The following is a 19,166-nucleotide window of genomic DNA, read 5'->3' as shown; positions in this document are numbered from 1 at the left end:
GTGCAGAGGGAAGCATGACCGTGCTACTGGAAATGCTCCTGGAGGGGCCGGCGCCGAGTCCCGGGGCAGCAGCACCTCAGGTTAAAGGTACTCAGACGAGTTTAACCTGCGTTCCAGGGAGGGGCGGGGCGCAACGCGGCTCCCCGCGCGGGGCGGGGCCCGAGGCGGAGCTCCCAGCGGCCGGGGCGGGGCGGCGCGCGGTCTACGTGGCAGCCGCAGGGGCGTGCGCCTCCGGTGGCCATTTTGGAGGCGGGGACGCACGGGGAGCTCCTGCTGGCGTCTTCGTGGTCTTCTCGGAGCCGTAGTGTGAGCACCCCGAACTCCCTGTCTCGCACTTTCCTGCTGCCACGCAGACCCTCTCTCGGGCCCCCAGGTGAGTGTCAGCCTGGCAGCGACGCGGGTGCTGGCGGGCGGCGGGATGGGATGCGGGTGCCAACGGGCGCAGTCCTTGCCAGGTGGGCGGGCTAGCCGGCCGGCGCCGCTGGATGGTTGGGGTCAGGTCGGAGCCCCGCAGTCGTCGAGTCCCGAGCGCGGGCTGTGTGAGCGTGCAGGGTGCAGCCAGGGCACGGGAGCCCTCGGCCAGGCGAGCAGTCCCCGCCGTGCTTAGCACTGTGGGTGCGGGTCGTGGGTCTGGTTCCGGCCCTTTGCTCCTGGGCGCCGACCCGGGCTGGCGTCCCTGACCGTTTGGCTCCGCCTTCCAGCGCGCTGGCGGTCGGAGCGGGACGGGCGGCCCGCGCCCGCTGACCTTAGCCCAGCCCAGCCCGGCCTGGAGACGTGGCAGAGCCTGCGGGGAGGCCGCTGTCTCCAGGCACAGGAATTTGGCTGTTCCCGCCTTCTCCCCACTCCTGGGTCCACACACCGGGAACAGCAGTGGGAAGTAGCTTATTTTCCCTAGGTTCCCCCCAGCTTTTGCATTCTGCTCTTTGTTCGTTCCTGGGACCGGCTTCAGGCAAATTTGCAAGATAGCACCTATCCTAGATTGGCAAAATTTATATCCATTTCTGCTGTTCAAAATAGATATTTTTGCGTGACAACATGTACTTGCCTGCGAACGTGACATATTTTGGCATTCCAGTTTTTCTCCTTTATAGCCACTGTTTCATTTAGTTAACATTTATGGAAGTTTGTTTTGGGATCAGAACTGAGAGTCCAGAGACAAAACTCACATCCTGCTTTGGCGTTTGTTTATCTGTTGGAACATCAGTAATAATTGCTTTTAATGCTTTTACTTTGATCAGAGCTGCCTTATTCCATTTCTTTTATTGTACTCTTATAAGTAGCCATTCACTTTGTTCCAGAAAAACCATAATGGAAGCAAATTGGAAGAGGAGGGTAGGCCAGAGATGGAGGACTCAATTTCTCTAAGCCATTTTCATCACTTTCTTTAATGTTGATACATTAATAATACTTTTTATGCTGAGACATATGCACTAAAGCCTTTACCAACTCTTGACACTTCACTGTTAATCTCAATAGCTTTTCTTCAGTAAGAAGGCATACTTTTTATGCACACAAAATTTACCTGATAACGTCATTAAGCCATTTCTTAAGTGTGTCTTTTAAAGACTGAAAGAAATTGACCCTTTATTGCAGGTTATAAGTTGTTTTAATTGCACAGGCTATTTTGCCAACACATTCATTAATTTTAGGGATCAGGATTATCTTTAAATGTGACTTCCATTGGCCAGTGTAAGGATTTGGTAGCATCTGTAAGGAGGGAAATAGGGAGATGAGAAGAGGTAGCTTTGGCAGGGAGTGGTGAAGTCCCTGAAAGGCCCTTTGTGTTCCAGGTTATCTTCCTTTGGTGTAGAGGTCCTGAGTGAAAAGCTGGTGCCTCCCTGATCCCAGGAGTCTCTACTTAAATGCTATAGATGTTTCCTCCACATTCACAACCAAACTCTTTGAAAGTGGTGTGTATTTCTACCTCACCTCCTCCTGTTCAGTCCAGTTGAAACTGGCTTCTAGCCTCACTCCATGGAAACAGCTCTGACTGTGTTGGTATCTTCAGCTTGGAAAATCCATTGCTTTTTTTCGGATATCACCCAGTTTTGGCATTTCTTCAGTACTCGATGCTTCTGCCCATTCGCACCTTGGAACTTCTTTGGCTTTTGGACACCACAGTCTCCTGGTTTTCCCCTTTTTGGTTATCTCACTTTTCTCTGCAAGCTCATCTTCTGCCAGGCAATTTTTCAAGGATGGGTCAGGTCATCTTTTCTTTTTCACTTGGTATTCTCTTCTTAGATAACCTTATCCCAGACGAGACTTTAGAGACTGTCGGTAAACTGAAGAAACTACACTTACTGCCAAACCGCAGACCACGTCAGTGTCTCTATTTGGGTGTTTCAAGGAGCTTAAACTCAGTATGTCCAATTTTAAACAGTGCATAATGCCCCTTCTCAAAAAAGAAGACATCAAACATCTTGACCTTTTCCTGTATTCCCTATCTTAGTGACTGCATAGCCATCTGTACACTTGTGCAAGTCATGCCCCATATCCAGTTTTTGAATCTACCCATTCCTCCTTATTTCCCCTGTCATCACACTAGTCTAGGCCAGAACTTCCCATTCTTGTCCTTATTGATTCATGGGGCCGGATAATTCTTTCGCGTGAGGGTTTTTCTGTGAGTTGTGCGATTTTTAGTGGTATGCCTACCCTTTACCTACTAGATACCAGTAGTCCCTCTAGTTCTGACAACCAAAAATGTCTCAGATGTTGCCCAATGACGCTTGGGAGGCAGGATCACTCTCCTCCCCTCCCTCCACTTAAGAGGTACTTGTCTTGGGTGTTATCAGTTCCTATATGACATACTTCTAATCTTCTTAATAGGCTCTCTGCATTTACTCTGACCGCCATTCCCAACCTGCATACTGTGGTCGAAGGAATGTTTTCAGAACACAAATAGGAATTGCCAAAAGCTAGAATTGGCCTAAATGTCCTTCAGCAGACCAATAGATAAACTGTGGCACGCCAATAAAATGGAATACTGTTCAGCAGTTTAAAAAAAAAAAAAAAAACCCAACTAGTGATACATCCAACAACTTGCATAGGTCTCAGGAGCATTATATTGACTGAAAAAAAGCTTATCTCAAAATGTTATATGCTGTATGATTCTATTTCGGTAACATTCATTAAATGAGAAAATGATAGAGAGCAGTCTGTTGCCACAGCTTGTGGTTAGTGAGAAGCTGTGACAAAGGAGCACCATGAAGGAGTTTCTTTAGGGCGATGGGACGGTTCTGTGTCCTAATTGTGGTGGTATATGAGTCTTTGTGTATGATGAAACTTCATAGAACTACACACACACAGAGAAACATACATACATGTAAAAACAGGCGAAAATCCAGGTTAGTCACTAGTATTGCACCTGTGTTCATTTCCTTGGTGCGAGCACTGTTCTGCAGTTCGGTAAGATGCTGTTGGTGGGAGAAGCTGGGTGTAGGATACTCAAGAACTCTGGTCTATTTTTGCATCTTTTTATGAGTCTAAAATTTCTTCAAAAAAGTTAAAAGACAAATATGTCAACCCCAGCTTGAGTGCCTTTCTGTTCTTGAAAAACCTAACTCCTTGACGTTTATAAGGTTCAACGCGGTCTGGGTTCTTGCCTGTGTCTCCAGTCTTCATTCTTTTTTTCTGTTTCCTGCCACATGGGTGTTCTTGAACATGTCTTGTCCCCTCTACCTTACGGGGCTTCTATACTTAGCATATATTCACTTTTTCTGGAATCTGCCCTACTTCCTTCTTTTCCCTTGCCTCATTAAATTCTATACATCTTTCTGATGTCTGTTTATATGTGACTTCCTTTCCTCACTCAACTGAAAATCGTATTCCTCTCAAATAGGACCGTGTTCTTACCCTCAGAGCACATAATTAAGGCTATAGTTCACTGTAGTCCTGTACTGGACTGTAAGTATCCTGTTCGGTTTTGCTTACATTGTATGTCCAGAGGCACCAGTACAGTGCTTGGCAAGCAGTTGACTTTCATGAGTATTTGTTAAATGACTGAACACATCAAAATCAAAAACAAGTTTTATTTAGGTTTTGATTTTATACTTGAGACAGGCTGGAAAATTTGTAATTTTTAATGAAGTTTTCCCATATTTTATAATCCATTTTTATCTTAGGACCCTGCTATCTAGTTACCATATAACTTTTTTGCTGAAGTTAACGTTTCTAAAACGTGAGACATGTTATCTAGCTATTACTAAGTATGATTTTAAATGTGAATAGAGACACTGAGAATTGAGCACATTTCGATTTTTTTTTTAAGTTAACAGAAATAGCCCATATGTAATGTTTTATGGGGAAAGAAGAAGTGTTAAAAAAATGCTTAAATAATATGTTTATTTCAAATACAATAGTAACTGGAATGTAGATAAAAGTCTAACATACATTCACATGGCAGAAAATTATATTAGTGATTTACTGTTTAAAATTTATGAATAATTAGTTAACATAGAATTATTTCCCAATTACAGAGTATGTGTATGAAAATGTTATGTGCATATTAAACATGTCACAGACTGTTTTCCTAGGAATTTTGAGATTTTATTTATTTACTCGACAGAGATAGAAACAGCCAGCGAGAGAGGGAACACAAGCAGGGGGAGTGGGAGAGGAAGAAGCAGGCTCCTAGCGGAGGAGCCTGATGTGGGGCTCGATCCCACAACGCCGGGATCACGCCCTGAGCCAAAGGCAGACGCTTAACCGCTGTGCCACCCAGGCACCCCTTGACAGATCCTTTATCCAGAAATAAGTGGCATTATAAATCGTATAGACCTCTGTGTCTTGATGGTTCTTTTCTAAAATTATTCTTTAAAGATACACTTGATTACTGTGCAGTATATGTTACATTTGTCTATTTCTACAGTAAACCGTAACTGAAGAAAAATGATGGAAGAGAGCGGAATAGAGACCACCCCCCCGGGGACTCCTCCAGCGCACCCTGCAGGACTGGCCGCGGCTGCCGCGTCGTCCAGCCCACCGCCTTTAGGTACGTGGCGTTGACAGCATCTGGTGTGTCTGGAGGGTGGTAAAGACACGGTTAGCTTTTCTCAGAGTCAGTTAAAAGACAAATACATAGATGAAAACGTCTCATCTTTCCCAGGATGAAGGGAAGTGACCTTTTTTGTTTAAGCCCAAAAGTATTTTTCCTTCGGGTAAACTTTTCTCTATATTCATACTGACTATAAATCATCTTCTTAGGACAAAAATACCCTAAAAAGCATCTGTTAGTTTTGTCTCATGTTCTGTGACTTTGTGATGATTAACCTTCTGACCAAAATTTTTGAGTCAGTGTGTAGGTTTTTATGCTGAAGGCAGCAGGGGTGAAAAATGGCTCTATTTTCTTGAAAAAATAGCAAAATGAATAAAAACACAAAGATCGTACGAACAGGACTGTAACTTGATTTTCCGTAGCTGCTCCTAATGAAGTCGGAAGTCATTTGCGCTTAGTCGTGTGTGTTGTATATTTTAAGTAACACATTAAAAAATAATTAGTGGGTGATAGTCTGTTAAATTTTTAAATTTTACAATAAAAAAGTAATGAGATACTTTAAAAACTAAGTGAAAAGCATTTCCAATTTTGTGGGTTTTTTTCCTCCCCATCTTGCAGCTGCAACGAGTTCTTTCTCTTCTCCCAGTGTGTCGTCCATACAGTCCTTGCCGCCACATGCATACTCCACCCCCCAGCCGTCTCTTCCTCCTGTGAGGCCATCCGCACCAGCACCCTTGCCCTTCGTGCCGCCTTCACCGGTCCCTTCTGTTCCGGCCCTTGCTACTTCTATCCCACCTCCTGTCTCCCCACCACCTGCTGCTGCCTTCAGTAATCCTCCTCTGTCCCACTTCCCGGCTCCGGCTCTGTCTTCTGCCCCAAGCACTCTTTTATCTGCACCCTCTTCGGGTCCTCCCACGTCGGGATTTTCCGTTGGGGCATCTTACGACATTACAAGGGGACATGCAGGAAGAGCCCCCCAGACACCCCTGATGCCATCATTCTCTGCACCTCCGGTACCAGGTAATTCTCTCTTACCGATAATTTGAAATAAATGGCTACAGCTAATGTTTAAACACATTTTTTTAAATAACTGCCTTATTGTAAATAATTTACATATCATACAATTCACCCCTTTAAAGTATACAATTCAGTAGTTGTCACAGTATTTACAGAGTTGTGCAGCCATCACTGTCATCAGATTTAGAACCTTTTAGTCACCCCCAAAAGAAGCCCTCTGCCTATTAGCAGTCACTCCCTACTTTCCCGTGATGGTCACAGCCCCGAACAACCATTCATCTGTTCCCTGTCTATGAATATACCTATTTTGGATCTTTCATATAAATGGAATCATACCATATATAGTCTTTTGTGACAAACTTCTTTCACTTAGTATATATTTTTTTGAAGATTTTATTTATTAGAGAGTACGAGCGAGCACACAAGTGTGGGGAGGGGCAGAAGGAGGAGAGGGAGAAGCAGGCTTCCCACTGAGCAGAGAGCCCAATGTGGGGCTCGATCCCAGGATCCTGGGATCATGACCTGAGCTGAAGGCAGACGCTTAACCAACTGAGCCACCCAGGCACCCCTCAGTATATTTTTAAGTTTATCCACGTTATAGCTTGTGTTCGTACTCTATTCTTTTTTATGGCTCAGTATTCCATAGTATGGATTTTCCTTCCACATTTTGTTTATTCATTTCATCCGTTGATGAACTTTTGTGTTGTTTCTACTTTTTGATATTACACATACTGCTTTTATGAACATTTGTGTACAGGTTTTTGTGAGGACATATTTTCATGTCTCTTAGGTATATAACTAAGCATGGAATTGTTCGCTTTCAAGAAACTGCTAGACTGTTCTCCAAAGCAGTTGCACCATTTCACTTTCTCATCAGTACTGTTTGAGTGTTTCCATATTTCTGCATTTTTTTTTTAACTTTTTTCTTTTTTCTGCATTACTTTTAACTATTGTCTTTGAATTCTGGAGTTTCCTATTTTCATGTTTTGACATTTATATTATCCACATAAAGCTGATGTTATTAGTAAATGATAAATTTTGTGTGTTGTAAAATGTAGTGTATGTAGTGTCAGATAAAATTCCAAATTCTTGTTGTAGTATTTTGTGTCCTTATAGAGAGACAAGAGGGTGAAATTTGAGGATTTTTTTTTTTTAAAGCTTTACTTAAAAGGTTTATCTGGACAAGAATGGTCCAGGGAGTAGTTTTGTTTTGCCAGGTAAAAATTTAAAACCAAATAAAAGCTCGTGTGCACCTTAAGTTTTTGGTAAAGAGCCATCTTTTTTTCTAAGTCGGTTATACTTACTTTTTTGGCTTCCCTGGAATGGTTGTTGGAAACCAGTATCAAAACTTCGACCTTGTCATTTTTTGCCTGTTATTTCTCATTTTAGAAGAAGAAGCAACTTTGTTCTGATTTTTATTTTCAAACTTGGCTTACCTACTTTTACAAATTTTTGCACAGTACAGGTATTATGTCTATGTCTTTGAATATGTGAATTTTCTTTTTTGAGTTAAAGTAGGTCATATGAAATAAGTACTAATTGTTACATGCTTTTATATGATGGGCTTAGGTGTTCACATTAATTATTTTTCTGCATTAAAGGGATTAGAATTATAGTTGCCCACATCCATGTGCTAAATAGGACCAACAGGTAGTACTTTTTGATATGTATTTTGTCCATTTTCAGGACACTTTGTTAAAAAACCTACAAAAAGGGCAAGAAATTTCTTCTTTAGAATTCTGTTTCATTTATATTTTATAAAGGTGTAGGTGATTCTTGGAGTGCGTAACTCAGTCTTGAAATGCCCAAGTATGTATTTACATAATTAAAGCTATTTTGAGCTACTCATCTCCTATAGTATATCTTGTTTTTATAGAAAATAGTTTATGAAATCAATTACCTATATTAGAATTTTGCCATTTCCTAGGTATTTTGCCGACTCCCATTACTCAGCAAGCCAGTTTGACATCTCTGGCCCAGGGCCCGGGAACCACATCAGCCATTACTTTCCCAGAGGAACAAGAAGATCCTCGAGTTGGTAGAGGTCAGGATGAAGCATCTGCTGGTGGACTCTGGGGTTTTATTAAGGTAAGAGGTATTTAGTTTACACGTTACACTGAACTTTTATTTATTTATTTTTTAAAGATTTTATTTATTTGATAGAGACAGCCAGCGAGAGAGGGAACACAAGCAGGGGGAGTGGGAGAGGAAGAAGCAGGCTCCTTGTGGAGGAGCCTGATGTGGGGCTCGATCCCGGAACGCTGGGATCACGCCCTGAGCCGAAGGCAGACGCCTAACGACTGTGCCACCCAGGCGCACCTACACTGAACTTTTTAATTTGGAAACTATTAGATTTTCGTTAGAAGGATTTTGAAAATACAGAATGGTATAAAGAAAAAATAAAAATTCTTTTTATTCTGATTACCAGTTTTCTATAGTTCTTCTCCGTCTTTTTTTATGTGCATATCTCTGTAGGTGTAATTTTTTTTTAAGTCAAAATGGGGTAGTAATATGTGGACATTATTTTGTATCTTTTGTTTGTCTTTAGCATATGTCAGGAACATCTTCCCAGTCGTAAATATTCTTCAGAAATTTCTTTTTCTTTCTTTCTTTTTTTTAAATAATGAATTATCCTAGTAGAATTTTTTTTCTTTATGGCTGCTTTTGCCCTCCATGCCGTGCGTTTATTTCCCATATTTTGCTAATGTACTTTCGCATTCTCTAACAGTAATTCTTACCAGTACAGCTAGGATGAGCACTCTTGTATACAGATCTTTATGTTCATCGGTTAATTCCCAATGAACGTCTGAGTGAACATTTAAAAATTATTGATAAAGACTCTCCAGGAGGGTTATACCAAGATAGACTCTCCAGCATTTTTCTCTTGCCAGCACTGATTATGAATTTGAAATAGAACGTTTTCTAATTTGATAGGCAAGAAACATAACCTAGTTTTAATTTGAATTTCTTGGTTACCAAATTTGAACATTTTTTCATGTGCTTTTTTTGTCATTTATATTTTTCTTTTGTGAAGTCTCTAGTCGTGTTCTTTGCCCATTTTTGAATTGGGATGATTTTCCTTTCTGAATGAAATTTTAAGAGCTCCTCATGTAGTAATATTTTATTACATGCTGTCACATTGCAGTTTTCTCTTTTATCATACATTTAAATTTTATTACCCTTTTTTGACGCAAAAGCTTCTAAATTTTCAGGAGTCTTTTTTTTTTCAGTCTTTTTTTCTTTTCATTTTTTTAGTTAAAAATGACCTTTTCCCAGCACAATATATGGTAAATGTTTTTCTGTGATTTCTTCTAATTCTTCTATGGTTTCAATTTTTTTATACCTACCAGTTTAGTGTTGCTGACATTTATTTTATTACACAGAGTATAAGTCAAACTTAATTTTCTTCCAACCACTTACTCGACTCTTCCAACACCATATCCCAGTGTTTTGATATGCCATCTTTATCTTCATTGCACAATTGTGTGGTAATGTCAGTTTCTGGACTCTGTGTTCTATTCTGCTGTCTGGCCTGTCCCTGCAATAGTACCTCACTATTTTAGTGACTGTTAATTCTCTTTATTATTGTACTAATACTTACTGAAAGTCTACTCTGTGCTTAGGTGGGGCTGGGGAGTATGCATTGATGAGTAAGAAAGGTCAGTTCCAAGTCTCTGCGTTCATAATGATATATCAGTGTTTGGTTTTATAAGTTTGCCAGTTTCTCTTTACCTCAGGATTTTTCTTTACTAGTCTTTTCTGTTTATTTCTCTTAATGAATTTTGGGAGGGTTTGGCTGCAATTTAATTATATATTAAATGTATTTTTCAATTGGTAGGTGGCTAATTTCCTACATTTGAGCTTTATGTTTCACAAAGATGGTATTTTTCTTTTTCTTTTTTTTTCTTTTTTAAGATTTATTTATTTATTTGACAGAGAGAGACAGCTAGTGAGAGAGGGAACACAAGCAGGGGGAGTGGGAGAGGAAGAAGCAGGCTCCTAGCGGAGGAGCCTGATGTGGGGCTCGATCCCATAACGCCGGGATCACGCCCTGAGCCGAAGGCAGACGCTTAACTGCTGTGCCACCCAGGCGCCCCAAAGATGGTATTTTTCTAAGCGTCCTTTTATTTTTTTTAATCCTTCTGTACTTTTTAAAGTTTTTCTTCGTACAGGCATTGTTCCTTCTTTTCCGTGTTAAGAGCATGTGTCAGTGTGTCCGTTAGCACTTGTACCAAGCTCTACTTTACATGTCTTGTAAATTGTTCTTCTAATATTCCGCATAAGATTGGTTGACAGTTTTAAGTATCAGTGTTATGGACTCAGCTTTTTTTCTGAATCATCTTAGTTCAGTGGTAGGTTGGAAGAGGTGGAATGGTGGCCTGTTAGCCAGATGCCATTTCAGGAGGCGCTGCTCCCCGGAAGGCTTTTTTACTGCTGGAGAAGTACGGCACAAGAAGGGAACACTCAGACCTGGTTCCTTCTGTTTAATAGGGTGGTTTTAAGGGGCTCCTGGGTGGCTCAGCTGTTAAGTGTCTGCCTTTGGCTCAGGTCATGGTCCCAGGGTCCTGGGATTGAGCCCCACATCGTGCTCCCCACTCAGCGGGAAGCCTGCTTCTCCTGCTCACACTCCCCTTGCTCGTGTTCCCTGTCTCGCTCTCTGTCAAACAAATAAAATCTTAAAAAAAAATAGCGTGGTTTTAAGAATTCAGAGGAGTAGATCTGGGTTAAAAGAGAATTTGGGAATGAACACAATAAACAGGAAGTAGGGAAAAAAAGAAACGTTAGTAGGAGACAGCAGAGTAATTTATATTAATAGGTAACTTTTGGGGAATAAGGATGAGAAATGTGAATATTTTTATTTTTTTTCTAGGGAACCAAGTATGAGTCTATGGAGACAACTAATTACTGTTTTTATTTGGGATCTTGATGGATAAGTTTTTCCTAGTCTTTTATATAAATAAGTAGATGTGAAATGAAATTAAAATATGCACACACAAAGAAATAAAATGCATATACATGTATGCACGTATAAAATGAATACATATGAATATACACACCCATACAATGAATACACAAACGTGTGTGTATACAGTATTCATACTTCCTAAGTCCGTGCTCCTCAGAGTGTGGTCTGCAGACTGCTACGGGTCTGTGAGAAGAGAGAAAGTGAGAATGAGCATTTTGAAAACTTAACAGCAATTTGTCTTTCTTACATTTTACCGAATAACAAGTCTGTGATGTATCAGAAACTTTAAAAGAGTTTTCTGTCACCATTAGGTGTTCTTTGCTTAGAATGGGCGTTTATGTGTTAATTTGTTTTGTGCAGGGTGTGGCCGGAAATCCTGTGGTGAAATCTGTGCTTGATAAAACAAAACATTCAGTAGAAAGCATGATTACAACGCTGGACCCTGGCATGGCTCCGTATATCAGTAAGTATTCAAGATAGAGCAGCGTCTGCCTGTGTTTCTAAATACGTGCCTTTGTCTCACTGTGATTCCGTAGTGTTGTAATCAGTGGAAATCCTCTTACGTTGTAAGTTGATTGTCTTAGTGTTAGTATTATTAATTTATCTTTTTCTTAGTCACAAATGAATTTTGAAAACACAGTGAACTTTGGGAGGAGTAAAACCAATATGCATTAGTATATTAATTAATATACTTAGTGTATTTCAATTTTAAATACAGTTAGTGTTGCTTTGTATGAATTTTACTTTATTCACTAAGGATATTTGAAGTGATGCTTTGTTTATATTTGATTTTGGTAATTGTCCAATTATCTGTCTTAATTAAATGTGATTATGCTTAACCCAGGAATAATATTTTTAGAGGAAGTTAATTCTGTTTATTAATAATATCTGACTAATAGGTTTGGTGGGAAAACTATTTTAACCACTTTGAGTCCTCCTTCCCAAGAACTCTCCAGAGAGATGACGTAGACATACATGCTGTCTGCGTGTAATTTTGAATGCACATGTCCAGTATGTGAAGAAACAGTTGCTTAGCAGCTTCAGTGAGCAATTATTAGTCATTCTGTTGAAGATCACGGCTTAGAAGCCGAAGCTGTGCACTAGGTACTAGAACAGAGATTTTCATTAGCGAGAAAAGTCAGTAGCTTTCACGAGTCTTGCTGCTGTTGGTAGTTCACAATGTAGTAAATGTCAGAGGGTAAGACCTTAGTAAGAAGTATCATTTCTGAAGTGCTTGCTCTGCGAGGCAGTGTTTAGGAACTCTGCAAGGGAACCCCTGGGTTCAGAGAGATGATTATCCTAGGTCACACAGCTTGGTAGAGCTAGATTGAACCCATGGTCAGTTTTTGTTTTTTTTTGTTTTTTTTTTGTTTTTTTTTTGCACTTAGCCACTTTGCTTCCCTGAAACTAGAAAATGGATTTAAGTATTAAATCAGGTGAATTGTTCTTTGTGTTTGTAACTGCCAGAGGATTTAGAAATTGGACCCTACCTTAGATAAGGTTTCCTATATTCATAATAATTAAGTTTGACATAATTAATGCATCATATATATTCTTTCCTTCATAAGCTCATGTTTTGTTTTTTGTGTTTTTTTTTTTTTTTTAAGATTTTATTTGAGAGAGAGAGAGCACGAGAGGGGGGAGGGTCAGAGGGAGAAGCAGATTCCCCAATCAGTGGGGAGCCCGATGTGGGACTCGATCCTGGGACTCTGGGATCATGACCTGAGCTGGAGGCAAATGCTTAACCGACTGAGCCACCCAGGCACCCAGCGCAAGCTGTATTTTGAATGAGGGAAAGAAAGGAATTAGTGTTTTTGGAGTTCTTGCTATTTGAGCGTGTACTGTGTTAGACTGTGAAAGCAGTTATTAACCCTTAGAACAAGCCCAGTGAGGTGGCAGATACTTTACTGTGAAGAAACAAGATCAGTGACTTCCCCAACTAACAAAGCTAATGACTTCAGGAGTCAAACCCAAGGCTTTTTCTCAGGCCAATAGTCTGCCTGACATCAAGAAAAAGGCAAAAGATGAAGGGTGTGGTTAGGGGGAAGATACAAAATGAAATGTGTATTAGCAAATGTCATAATATATAGTCTTAATTAGCTGTAAAAAGCAATAAAACTGATGTGAAAAAGTTGACACCTTATTGACAGGCAGTGAAAGCAGGACCATTCTGATGTAACAAAACTTGAGTTAAAACTTAAGGTATTTTTACAGAAGTATTCTAGAAATCACCAGAACAGTTTCAGATGTATCAAGAAAACACAAGAACTGTTAGAAATGGATTTTTAACACAGTTTAGCTTCCTGTGTTCTTAGAATTACTTTTCCCATCATCATTTAAGGTGGCATTGCTTTTTACAAAAAGGCTGAAAAAGCCTTTTGAGCTGAAGTTTAGTGGACCTCTACTCAGATAGGATCAAGAGACATGTCCCATATGGAGGAAAAAAATGAGTAGAAAGTATATTCTCTTTTTCTCCTATGGGACTCAATGCTTTAGGTTTTAGTAACTTATGAAATTCTAGTAAAGATGGGATCTCTAGATCATCCTATTAGGAAAAAAGATATATGAGAAAAAGCCCAAGTATCAGCTGTTCCATAACATATTTGGGAAAAGCATAGCATTGTTTCTGGGGGCAAAATGGTTTACTGTACAAACAGCTTTCTGGATAAATCTATTTTACTAGTGATAGCCCTTAACACTAAGTAGCAAAATATGCTGTGCTTAGAACTAGGTCTTTGAGCTCAGTATGTCAGAAAATGTTCGTTTAAGATTTAAAAAGAAAAAAATTAGATATATTTGATCAAATTACTCTGTCTAAATGGTATGTAGGTTTTAAAAATAATTGTAAAAACATTTTAAAATTTTTATTTCATTTCTTAGCCTTTTTAAATTTCAGGTTTTATCTATGTTGGTATTTCCATTTCCTTATGTGCTTGCGTATTAGGACAGTAATAGATGTATAATTAATAACTATCCCATTTGTGGCATCCGCTGGGTTTTTTTTCGTGTAATGATGAAGATGTATGATAAAAGAGGTGACTCTCCCATTTAAGCTATTTTCTAGATAAACACATTTCATGGCAGTTCTCGTTTAGTGCAGACTTCTTTATAAGTCTGGGAAATTAGTTATCATCAGTAACAGTCTTTATTTTCATTTTCTGTAGTGTATCCTAAATTGTAACTTGTATCTCACAAGCCACATAGTTCATTTCTCTGACTGCTCCATAGTTGCAGGCCTGGAAACTCCAGCATCCCCATGGTATAAGAAGTTTGTGTATAATAGAGGTGTGTCTTTATTAACCAAAAGCAGAAAAACCATTTTGATTTGCAGCCTTAAAATGCAGTGTTCTATCCAAAGTTTAAACTTACTAGAAAATGAAAGCTCATGAAATTAATAGAGTGGTATAATAGAAAATTAAACTTTTTTCATAGCTGTTAGAACATTATTTCCCAAACTGACATCTATGGAAAACTTCTTAGGAGTGGTTATTAAATGTTAACGTATTCAGATTAAGTATGGGAAAGTACTGGGTTAAACTCACGAATTTTAACTTTTGGTTTTCTCAGAATTTTGGTGTTAATGTTCATTGTGAATTTCCAAGAAGGAAATGTGTACAGCATCTCCCAAGCTTGTCTGACCACAAAATGCTGTTCTAAGGGGGAGTTACTAATATATTCTGGAGCAGTATTCCATAGGAAAAAAACTGTTGTGTTCTGTCCGGCAGATGGGATAGTTAGAACCATTAGAGGATATGCACTGTCTCCTGCCTGCAGATGAGACTCCCTCAGTTAATGCATTAAATGCTCATTTTTAAGTCAGGAAAAGTTGGTAGTTTGGGTCTAAGCATTTAGACTACAATGCTGTTAAATGAGGGGGTGAAAACGTGTGTGTCGGATCGTGAAAAGAGGATTTTGGAGTGCGTAGGTTTGAGTCCCGACATCATGCTAAGTATAAGGAGCCGTGTCACCTTGGGCAAGGCCTTATCAGTCTTAGTTTCCTCAGCCTGTAAAAAAGTTCATCATCTGTATCTGGCAGTATTCTGTGAGGTTGGTAATAATTATGTAATAAAGTGTTAGCATATGGCATTGCTTGTGAGAATTTCATTATTTTAACTTGGAATTAAAATTTTCTTCTGATCTTCGTAGAATCTGGAGGTGAACTGGATATTGTAGTGACCTCGAATAAAGAAGTAAAAGTTGCTGCTGTCCGAGATGCCTTCCAGGAGGTCTTTGGCTTAGCTGTGGTCATAGGGGAAGCTGGCCAGTCCAATATTGCCCCACAGCCAGTGGGCTATGCGGCTGGATTGAAAGTGAGTAATGCAACACCTTTTTTCAGCATATAGAAACTGGCAGTTAATTTTTTCATAATTTGGATGATAATCTTTTGGTCTTTATGGAGCTGATGGGTTTGTACATTCTGAGGTAGTGATCATCTTGGTTTTTATTTCGACAACTGTCGTGATATGAAGGTACAGCGGAGTTTTAATTTAAAGAAACTCAGGGTCAGTTTTGATGCTTGGGGAGGGGAGGAAACCCATGCAGAGAACACAGAGAGAGTAGTTAGTCCTAAAGGAAATCTTAACCCAGTGCTAACGTGTAAGTCCTACTGAATTTAAACATTTTATACTGAAATTAGTATCACTTGAATTCTCTAAGCTTTTTATTACTATCACTATTAATAATACTTTACACTTACGTATTTCTTCGTGGTTTTGGGGACTCTAACATACTTGAAAGTTTCCAGAGTAGTAATGGGGTTCCAGTAGGCAGGTTCTAGATTGACCCTACAGGTCCCCCTTTTCCCTTGTGCTTGGACTCAGCATTCATCCAGAAAGCTTTCCCTTGCTTCCTTGCTTTGATTCTTCCCCTTCTTCATCCTTTTAATCCCCTTGCCTGGCACTTTCCAGGTGTGTATAATACCTGCGTATAACCACAGTTTGCCAGGGGCTCTTGTAGGAGAGGCCTGTTAAATCTTGTTACCAGTAATAATGTCAAAAGGAAGACACTGCCTTAGGTTTTCCCTAGTGAGAGAAGAGGATCTTGTGATCAAGTCTGTAGATAATAAACCCTCCGTCACAGGGACAGATGATGGGATAACTTATTTCATACAACCGCACACTGACACCACCACTTCAGAATTACTGTCTTGTCTTCTGCCCTGTGACTATTAAAACACTTGTCACACGTTTGTGTAAAACCAGTCCCATTCCCAGTGAACTAGATCTGGTCCCCTCAAGCCAGTGAGGGTTAAAGTTCCAAGAACCCTGTCCTCCCATACGTTTTTTTACCACCAGCATATAGACACTCAAGAACAAATGAACACTGAACAGGTCATCAGCATACAAATATTTCTCCCGCTTTAAAAAACAAATGAAAGAAATTTTTAACAGATTTTTTTTTTACCTCCTCTTCTCATCATCTACCACCTTAATTTTTTGCTGCTTTTTGCAGCAAAACTCCTCCAAACAATTGCCAGCATTTTCTAATTGTTCCTTCATATTCTCCTACAGCCGGCCTAGGCAGGCGCTCAGCCTGACTCCCCAGAGAATGCTGTGCACGTCAGCAGTGTCCCCATCTTGTTTTGCCTGTCACTGGCTTTTGAGACAGTTATTATTCTTGAGTATTTCTTTCACTTCTGGGGTCCATTTGTTTTTTCCCTGCGTTACTATTTGCTCACTCCCCTGTGCCTCCTTTGCTGGTTCCCCCTAATGATCTTGTCTTTATCTACATTCCCTCCCTCGTGAGCCCATAGTGTCTGCTGGCTTTAAATATCATCTCTGGGCTGACAGTTTCAAATTTCTATCACCAGCACAGGCCTCTCATGTAAACTAGATGATGTAAAAGTTGTCTTCTCAACTCCTTAACTTGAATGTCTCAAACTTAACTGTGTTTAGCATCCATCTGCTTTTCTTTCCTCCAAGCCTGCTCGTGTAGCCTTGTCCATGATGGCAGCCTATCCTTCCATTTTCTCAGGGGAGAAACCTTGGAGTCACTCTTGACTTCTCTCTTTACCCATGTCCAGTTCATCAAGAAATCTTGTTCGTCCTGAGTTTACAGTGTGTCCAGCATCTGACTGCTTCTCACATCTCCACCACCGCCACAGTGTCTTGATGGAATCTTGCCATTGCCTGCTACTAGGCCATCCAGTTTTAGGGTTATCTCATAGGGTAACCTTGTGGCCCTCTAGGTCATTCTGAACAGTCAAGTAATCCTTTCAAGTCATAGGTCAGAGCATGTCACTTGTGTTTCAGCATTTTATGTTTTACTCATTGTAAACCCTCGTTCCTTAAAGTGGCTTCCATGGCCCCACGCATCCTGGCTGACATGGAGTTTGTTTCCACTCTGGCTGCTTCTCCCACTGGTCTTCCCCTTGCTCACTCACGCTGGTCGCATTGGCTTCCTTCTAGCTCTTCATACGTGCCTGGCGTCTCTCTGAGGGCCTTTTCACTAGCTCTTTCTTCTCTCTGGGACATTCTTCTCTCAAATATGTACTTGGCTAAACCTTCTTTAAGTCTTCACTCCCGTCTTCCTTGCATGGCGAGGCCTGTCCTGACCACCTATTTAGTATTACATTCCACACAGCTATACCAGGATCACCCTCCTCTCCTCTGTTTTCTTTCCTACAGTACTCAGCACCTTCTCATACACTCTGTCATTTAGTTTAATATTAGTGTTTTATAATGTTTTCCCACAAGAATTAAGTTCCTCAAGAGCAGGAATTTTGGTTTGGTTCGCAGATGTGTGCACACTTAGATGTTCTTTAAAATGAATATCTAGCAGTTGTCTAAACCCTAAAAGTGCAAGGGTGTGTTTTTAAAATTAATCATTTATTTCCTCAAGTAAACAGTCTAATACAGAAAACATTTTCATTGTGGGATCTGCTTTCAATTTTGGTTTAACACCCTATCAGTTTCACAAGAAGAATAAAGATTTTTCACTTAATAGCACTCCAGCAGCCCACCCATTGCTATCCCGTGATCGAGCCTCCACAATCACACAGTGGTCTGCAGACTGGTCTAGAAGTACCTCTGTTGATATACAAGATTTTACAAGGTCTAAGGAGACCCAGGGAGTTTTAAGGAGCTCGGCTACTTCAGCTTCCAGATACACTCTTGCCTAAAAATTTCCTGCCTGAATACATACCTCTGATTAAGGCAACTTGTTCTCCTTTCCCATCTCCCCCTTAAGAAGCCCTATTCTCTCCCTTCGTGAAATGAGACATACCTCTTGCCCACTAAATAGTCACGTGATACGCTGCCTCCGAACATAAAATACTCCTGAGGGTCATCTGAACGGACAATTCAAAATACTGTTTTCAATGTTGAGAATACAAAGGACATGATGACTGGGCTAAAGCATTTTGCAGGTCATGTGGTTTCCAGTTGTTTGTTCCCATCAAAACCGAAGAGGGACCAGACAGAGCTCTCAGCTGATAGGTCATTAATTTTTGATGATCTCTTACTAGATTTATACCATTTAGATGTGACATTTGGAATATAACTCAGAATTTCATGGTTTTTAAAAACATGGGTCTTACATATTTTGTTACATTAAATATTATTACACAGAAGATACTTAAAATCATGAGATGCTGTTCTTGAAAGGCTGATGGAAATTTTTTTCTAAAAGAAAAACTTCCTCTTCTGTATAATAGTAATACTTCAGTTTATATTGTGGCATTGTTAGTGTTTGACAGATTAAGTTTTGCTGTTGGTTTTTGCCCTTCAAATTCAGACCTTCGGGTTTCTTTTCCATAATTTTTAATAAAAGCTTAAAGTCAAAATTCATTGAAACCGATACATGCATAGGAAAATCATTTATAAATTTACCAGCCGTTTATTTTTTTCAGAAGCAGTAGAGGGAGCTAATGAGAAGAAAAATAATGTAGAATGCTAGAATATTAAAATTGCAACCCAGATTTTTTACTCCCCATTGGATTTTATTTGAAGTGAATGGCTGTTTGAAGGAGAACTTAGATTTAAGGAAATCAGTCTGCCATCATTAACACTAGGAAGCTTCTGAAACTTGTGTGCCAGGCATTAATTTCATTGAAAAGCCAGTCATAGTTAGGGCCAGTATTTTATAACTTATATTCGCCAAAGATGTAGGTAATTATATGCAGTTAAGAAGCAGCATGGAATTTTACTTAAACCGAATTGCTTAGTATAAACTCTTAGAGTACAGGATAAG

The 19,166-nt window shown here is 39.9% G+C and overlaps 1 protein-coding gene across 1 annotated transcript in view; it reads left to right on the top strand.

Moving 5' to 3' along the window:
• The first annotated feature begins 208 nt into the window (after positions 1-208).
• The window catches only part of PRRC1 (proline rich coiled-coil 1), a 48,518-nt gene continuing 29,560 nt past the window's right edge, over positions 209-19,166 (top strand). Inside the window, exons 1-6 of the mRNA XM_040622517.1 lie at positions 209-373; positions 4,868-4,990; positions 5,612-6,013; positions 7,938-8,098; positions 11,337-11,439; positions 15,123-15,286. Coding sequence (XP_040478451.1) covers positions 4,888-4,990; positions 5,612-6,013; positions 7,938-8,098; positions 11,337-11,439; positions 15,123-15,286 — 933 coding nt within the window. The 5' untranslated portion in view covers positions 209-373; positions 4,868-4,887. The remainder of the gene's footprint in view (positions 374-4,867; positions 4,991-5,611; positions 6,014-7,937; positions 8,099-11,336; positions 11,440-15,122; positions 15,287-19,166) is intronic.

This window comes from Ursus maritimus, unplaced genomic scaffold, assembly GCF_017311325.1.
Source record: "Ursus maritimus isolate PB19 unplaced genomic scaffold, ASM1731132v1 scaffold_5, whole genome shotgun sequence".
In the NCBI taxonomy this organism is placed as follows: Eukaryota; Metazoa; Chordata; class Mammalia; order Carnivora; family Ursidae; genus Ursus; species Ursus maritimus.
The sequence above is the reverse complement of the archived record's forward strand: the minus strand, read 5'-3'. Positions and strand labels throughout refer to the sequence as shown.